Genomic DNA, 7,726 nt, shown 5'->3' with positions numbered 1-7,726 from the left:
ATGCTTCCCTTCCTTGCCCTTCCTTTCTCTCAAGTGTGTGGCCCACTCTTTGACTCCACGACAGTCATTTGTTCAGGGTTGAACCACAAATCACAAGTGAAAATAAACGTTAGTAACTGGGGATAATCCACTTTACCCAAACCTCCAAATTGTTTTGACTTTATGGGATATTTTTGGCTGCTCTGATTATTGAAATGTGTTTTCTGAAGTATAATATTCAGAATGGATTTGAATCAAAGGAAAAAGAAGCCCAATTGGTGGAAACTATGTGAGCATCTCTATTCTAAAGCTTTAAATAAAATTCGCTTTACTGTACCAGTAAGTAAAATGGACAAATGAGAAAATGGATCTTATTTGAAAGAACATGACTATTTAAACAAACACAGCAGGAAACCAAGTTAAGAGAGGTATGGCAAAAAAAACAAAACAAAACAAAACAAAACAAAAACCTACAGCAGATAACATAGAAGATGGAGGCTGCATCTGCAACTAGAGAAACATTCTCTAGCATGTAAATTTCAGCACCTTCCACATAGATGGGTAGATGGTGAAGAAAGGAGCAGCTGCTTGTTCTCTCTGAGCTGAGTGCGAGGCAGTTGCTACCTGGCTTGCTACCCAGAGGCAGCGAGCAGCACTCCTTCCCAGCTCTTGGGGTTGGCAGGGGCCCACTCTTGGCTTTCCTGTGTAGCTGCGGGGTCCTACTGTAATGACTCAGGGATGGTGCTGACGACATGGGTTGTCTCCGTGGCTGCTGGAGGGGAACCAAAGAAGGTGTTGGTTTGGTTCCTCTGCTGATCTCGGAGGTAAGGAGGAACTGAGGAGCTTTTGATATGGAGGATCCTGGTGTCCATCACCTGACAGTCAATCTGCATCATCACTTCGTAATCCTGCCCATTAATCACATTATCTGCAAAGGAATATATACAGGATTAAATATTCAATAGAATGTGCTTTTTAAAAAAAATATTTTTTATGTGTATCAGTGTATTGCCTGCATGTATGAAAGTGCACCCATGTCATGCAATGCCTGTGGAGGTCAGAAGAGAGTCAGATTCCTTGGAACTGGAGTTATGGTCAATTGTTAGCTGCCATGTGGGTACTGGGAACTGAATCCAGTCCTCTGCAAGAGCAACCAGTGTTCTTAACCATTGAGCCATCTCTCCAGCCCTTCAATAGAATGTGCTTAAGGGTGTGAACTGTAATACACTTCCAAGGGTAAAAAGGAATTTTATTAGTCACTAAGCAGGGTACAAAGATGGCCTGTCCCTTCTCAATTCTAGTTCTCACAGGATCTTCATTGGCTCCTTCATTGGATGTGCCCTTTCCTCCACCTGTGGAGATGGATACAAAAGACAATAGAAGAGGAGGGAGAAACCACATCATCCCAACAAGGAAGAAATACTAACATCCTGATATCTTCCATTTCATTATATTCTTTATTATTTTTATTATGTACACTTTTAAAGAATTTTTTTATTTTTATTTTATGTGTATCAGCATATTGCCTGCATGTATGTAAGTGTACCCATGTTGTACAATGCACCGGAGATCAGGAGAGGGCATTGGATTCCCTGGAATTGGAGTTAGGGATGGTTGTTGGCTGCCATGTGGGTACTGGGAGTTGAATCTGGATCCTGTACAAGAGCAGCCAGTGCTCTTTAATTGCTGAGCCATCTCTCCAGTCCCATATTACTTACACTTCTGTGCTTTGGTTCACTTGTGACTTAACTTGTATTTCCACTGGAGGTTTTTCTGACTGTAAGTCCATAGTATTTTCTCTACTACTTCTCACAGCTCTAACCCACATACCTCATTTTTCATTCTTTACCCTCTTTCCCCCCTTTTTATTCCCTCCTAATTTCAGTACTTACATATTGATATCCTTAGCTCTAAAAACTATAAACTACATGTGCCCCAACAAGTACCCTAGTACTTCTATCTCTAAACTTTATTGGGGACACAAGTGAAATGTACAATGAGAATGACTCAAACTTCCAAGAACTCTGGAATATCTTCAGAAGATCAAGCCTAGGAACCTATGGGGCAGAAGGAGGTGAGAGAAATCTAAGGACATAGACTATTAACTCAATAAAATTAGAGCAGAAAATATCCCAAGCCTAGAGAAAGAAATGGCCATCAAACACAAGGGGCATTTAGAACCCCAAATAGACATGACCAGAGAACTTTCCACGACAGCACAGTTAAGATGTCTTGGTTTCTTTTCTGTTGCTGTGATGAAATACCATGACAAAAATAACTTAAGGATTTATTTTGGCTCACAGTTCAAGGTATAGTCCACTGTAGAGGGAAGTCAAGGTGGCAGGAGCTTGAAGGAGCTGGTCATACTATATCCACAGACAAGAACCAGACACAGAGGAATGCATGCTTCTGCTCAGCTCTATTCTCTGTTTATATAGTTCAGGATCCCATGCAGGGAATGGCTCCATTCATATAGGGCGGGTTTTCCCACCTTAACATAATCAGGATAATCCTGTGCACATATGCCCAAAGGCTCATCTCTCAGGTGATTCTAGATTCTGTCAAGTTGACAACACTAACCATCACCAATGTCAAAAATACAAAGCTAAGAAACAATATTAAAAAGGTATAAAGGAAAATGCTGATTCACTTACAAATGAAAAAAAAAAATCAGAATAACACCAAATTTCTTGTTAACAACCTTAAAAGCCAGAAAAACATGGAATGATATATTTCAATCCCTGAACAATAACTGCCAACCAAGAATGCTGTACCCAGTAAGTTCTTTCTTAACATTTCAAGATAAGCACAAACTAAGTCAGCTCATGACAACCAAGCCAGCAGTGCAAAAATACTCACAGGAATACTATACATAGAGGAAGAAGGAAGACAGTATTATCCATGAGAGCATGGGGGAGAATACACTGCATGAGAGGAACAGATGAATAAAAGAGAACTGGAAAGGAATTCATCATGTATGTTTTAAGAAACCAGCAAACCCTTATTACTAACAAGAGGAAGAAAATAACTCCCCAACCAAAGGGAACAACCATCAGCACAACCATAGGAAATAGTAAACCCCTCTTAATAATAACCTTAAATGCAAATGAACTCAACTTACCATTTATAAAACACAGACTGACTGCAATGAGGAAATAATATTTAGTTGTCTGTTGTCTCGAAGAAACACACTTCACTAGCAAAGTCATCCACAAACTCAAAGGACAGAAATCAACCTTCCTAGCTAGTCAGAAGCCCTACTGTTCCCATATAAAGGGAACAATTCATCAAGAAGATACAACAATTAAAATATACACTGAATTGTGGGGCTCTCAATTTCATAAACACTAAAAGGCACAAAAGATATGGTCACAGAGGTAATAATGAGGGACTTCAATGTGCCACTGTCATCTTTAGATAGGTCTCCCAAACAAAAAAATGAGCAAAGAAACTTCATAGCTAAATTATATCATAGATCAATTAGATTTCTGCAGCCTGTTCCATAGGAAATATACATTCTTCTCAGTAGTCAATAGAACCTTCTCTAAAATAAATCACATATGTCATTAACCAAGCCTTAACTAAAAAAGGTTTAAATAATTCCTTGTTACTTAACAGACCATAGTAGAATAAAAGTACAAATCAATAGCAAAATAATTGATCGAAATCTACACAAATACTTGGAAATTACACAATATACATTTGAATGAACAGTATGTCACTGAATAAATCAAGGAGGAAATTTAAGAATTCATAGAATCAAATGAAAACAGAAGACGATCTATCAGATTTTCTGGGACATAGCTAAGGCAAGTCTATTTATTTCCTCCCCTTCTCTCCCCCTCATCATCTTTCTTCCATTCCTTTTTTGAGAAAGGGTCTCATGTGTGGACGCCACCAGCTGAAGCCACCCCTCCACTCTTCCAGTGCTGGGTGCTGTCCCCGGGCACTGCTCCTCCGCTCGCAGGGGCAGTGCTTGCCATCCCACAGGCGCCGGCTCCTGAGCGCTGCCTCTGATAGCACGGGAGCCGCCTCGGATCGCTCTGCCTGTGATTGCAGGGTCACCGCCCTTCGTTCCTCCCTGAGGCCGTAAGCTGTGGCTGCTTTTCTGCTCACTTGGCACTGAGGCAGCTCTTCTGCTCGCCTGGTGCTGAGGCCGCTCTTCTGCTCCCCCGGAGCTGCCTCAGATTGTCGATACTTCTGCCTGGTCCCAGACCTCAGGGCTGGTGAGGAGACTGTGTCGGCAGAGCCACATTCAGACACAGGAAACCAGGGTCGTTGATGCAGATGGGTTTATTGTAGAAGGTCACAAGCTTATACAGGGGTAGGGGTCCAATCAAGAAGTTACAACTTAGATCTTTGACAGGGCTGTGTCCAATCATGACATCGGGAGTCATGCACCTCATTAGCATAATGGGTTTCAGGTTACTTAGGTTCCGATTTCCTTTTAGGACCTGGTTTCCTGGGAATCACGTGACAATACTGTCTAAGTGTTGCAATTTTGGCTCCAAAGGATGGTGATTAGGGAGTGGTGAGCTCTAGGCATCAGTCTCATGATCTGCCAATGGGAGCAAATGTGACAAGGCATTTCTTGTGGCTCCAGCAGTATGGCCGTTGCCTCGGGCCTGCTGTATGGCTGTCAATAAGACTTTCACCCTAGGCTCAAGCCTGTCTCCCACACTCATGTAGCTCAGGTTTGCTTTGAACTCTCTATGTAGTGGGGTCTGGTTTTGAACTTCTAATTCTCCTGCCTTTTCCTTCTCAAGGACTGGGATTACAGACATATGTCAACATGCATGGCCATCTAAGGCAATTCTAAGAGGAAAGCTGATAGCTATACATGCTTAGAGAGGTGGCAAATTACCTACTGATGCACCTCAAGGTTCTAGAAAAACAAGAATCCAAATACAATAGAAAGATATAATAAAGATTAGGGAAGAAATTAATGAACTATAGACTAGCTGAAAAATAGAATCAGAGTTATTTCTTTGAAAAGATAAACACAATTTAGAAAACTCCTAACCAAACTACTCAAGAGAAAGGAAAGACCCAAATTAATAAAATTAGAGACAAAAAGGGAGCTATTACAAAAGACTTCAATGAAATCCAGAGGATTAGGAAGACTGAAATCATATTCCAAACAATGGAAAAATCTAGAAGAAATGGGTAAATTCTCAAGTATATACAACCTGCCAAAATTAAATCACAAAGATACACTTTAAACGGAGTCATAATAAGCAATGATATTGAAACAGAAATTAAGTCCTCCCTTAAAGAAAAGCCCAGAACTGGATGGATTCACTACCGAATTTCACAAAACTTTTAAGAGCTAACATCAATATTCTCAAACTATTCAACAAACTAGGGAAGGAACACTACCATACTTATTCTATAAATTCAGTATTTCTCTGACACCAAAACCAGGCAGGCAAGGACAAAAAAAAAAAAAAAAAAAACTACTGACCAATTTCTCTTATGAATACAGATGCAAAGATTCTCAACAAAATGTTCACAAAAGCCTCCAAAACATTAAAACTTAATTTTATGAAGGCAGACATGGTGGAGCATTCCTTTAATTACAGCACTCAGGAGGCAGAGGCAGAAGTAGGTGGATCTCTGTGAGATTGAGGCCAGCCTGGTATACATAGTGAATTCCAGATCAGCTGGGGCTACAGGGAGACCCTGCCTCAAACAAACAAATGTTAAGAAACTGAATTTGAGAACACATTAAGTTCCTATTTCAGGACTGAGTTGATTTCATTCAGGGATGTAAGGTTGGTTCAACATATACAAGTCAATAAATGTAATATACTATATAGACATAAAGACAGAAATCTATCACCTCAGTAGACATGGACAAGGCATCTGACAAAATTCTACATGCCTTCATAATAAAAGCCCTGAAGAAACTAGGAAGGGAAAAATATATTTCAATATAAGAAAGGTAATATATGGCAAACCTATAGCCAACAATATATTAACTAGAGGAAAACCAAAGATCATTTCTTCTAAAATCTGGAATGATACAAGGGTAATTTCTTTCTCTATTCTTTTAAAAAAATTGTTATTTTTATTTTATGTATATTAGTGTATTGCCTGAATGTGTGTAAGTGCACCTATGTCATCAATTGCCTGTGGAGGTCAGAAGAAGGCATTGGACCTCCTGGAATTGTAGTTACGGATGATGAGCCACCATGTGGGTGCTGGGAATTGAACCTGGGTCCTCTGTTAGAGCAGTCAGTGCTCTTAACCACTGAGCCCCTCTCCAGCCCTCTTTCTTCATTCTTATTCAATACTGTGCTCAACATCTTAGCTAGAGCAATTAAGACAGGAGAAAGAAATAAGAGGGATATAAAGAGGAAAGTATGAAGTCAAACTATCACTCTCTGCAGATAACGATCCTACACATGAAAAAACCTGTGGATTCCAGTGCATACGATATAGTAAAAGCTGTTAAGACTTTTAGATCTGACATGTGCTTTTAGCCAAGGCAGGATACAAAACCAACACGCTAAAAATCAGTTTTCCTATATACCAATAATGAACTTGCTGAGAAATAAATTAGGGGAAAAAACCCCATTCATAATAGCTTCAAAAACAGCAATAAGAAAACCCCCAGGAATAAAGCTATCCAAGGAGGTCAAAGGCCTCTACAATGAAAACTTGAAGGCACCAAAGAAAGAAACTGAAGTTACTAGCCAATAGTAAGACCTTTAGAAATGGCTATCTTACCACAAATGGTCTACATATTCACTGTGATTCCCATTAAAATTTAAGTGACATTCCTCATAGAACTAGAAAAAAGATCCTGTAACTTGCATAAAAACCACAAAAGACCCCATATGGTCAAAACAATCCTAAGCAGAAAGAGCAATGCTATTGGTATCATAATACCTGACCTCCAATTATATTACAGAGCCATAATGGCAGCATGGTATTGGCACAAAGAGACATGCAGACCAGTGGAAGAGAACCAAAGACCAAGAATCACACTCACAGCTACAGCCACCTCATTTTTGAAAAAAGCATAAAAAATGTACATTGGAAAAAAGCCTCTTTAATAAATGGTGCTGGGAAAACTGGTTATCTGTATGCAGAAGAATGAAATTAGATCCACATCTTTTACCCTGAACAAAAAAATAAATTCAAAATGTATAAAAACCTTAATGTAAAATGTGAAAAGCTGAATGCTAAGAGGAAAATATGGGGAAAAGCACTTTAAGATACAGGCATAGGGAAAAACTTTCTGAAAAGTACTTCAACAACATAACAAATGAACTCTAATAATCAACAAATGCTATTACTTAAAATTAAAAAGTTGCATAGGAAAGGAATCTATCAGCAGAGTGAGGAGACAGCCCACATAATTTTACAAAAATCTTTGCTAGCTGTACTTCAGACATGGGTTAGTATCTAGAATATATGAAGAACTTCAAAAATTAAACAACAAAAATCTAAATCATCCAGTCAATAAACAGTAAGCAATATAATGAACAGAATAAACAGTTCTCTAAAAAGAAACACAAATAGCCAAAGAGTGCTTTTTAAAAGTGTTCAATATCTGGGCTGGAGAGATGGCCCAGTAGTTAAGAGCACTGGCTGCTCTTACAGAAGACCCAGGTTCAATTCCCAGCACCCACATGGTGGCTAACAACCATCCATAACTCCAGTTCCAGAGAATCCGACACCATCTTCTGGCTTCTTCAGGCTTTGCACAACACAGGTACACTTACATACGTGCAGGTAA

General features: G+C 39.4%; 1 protein-coding gene across 2 annotated transcripts in view; it reads right to left on the bottom strand.

Annotated features, from left to right (window-relative positions):
* Window positions 1-323: 323 nt before the first annotated feature.
* The window catches only part of Atf6 (activating transcription factor 6), a 235,063-nt gene continuing 227,660 nt past the window's right edge, over window positions 324-7,726 (bottom strand). For both annotated transcript variants that reach the window (XM_029554067.1, XM_029554066.1), the window contains exon 16: window positions 324-907. In XM_029554067.1, coding sequence (XP_029409927.1) covers window positions 699-907 — 209 coding nt within the window. In that variant the 3' untranslated portion in view covers window positions 324-698. The remainder of the gene's footprint in view (window positions 908-7,726) is intronic.

Source organism: Nannospalax galili, unplaced genomic scaffold (assembly GCF_000622305.1).
Source record: "Nannospalax galili isolate Female #2095 unplaced genomic scaffold, S.galili_v1.0 scaffold884, whole genome shotgun sequence".
Lineage (NCBI taxonomy): Eukaryota > Metazoa > Chordata > Mammalia > Rodentia > Spalacidae > Nannospalax > Nannospalax galili.
Note: the sequence above shows the minus strand (reverse complement) of the source record. Positions and strands in the feature narration are given on the sequence as shown.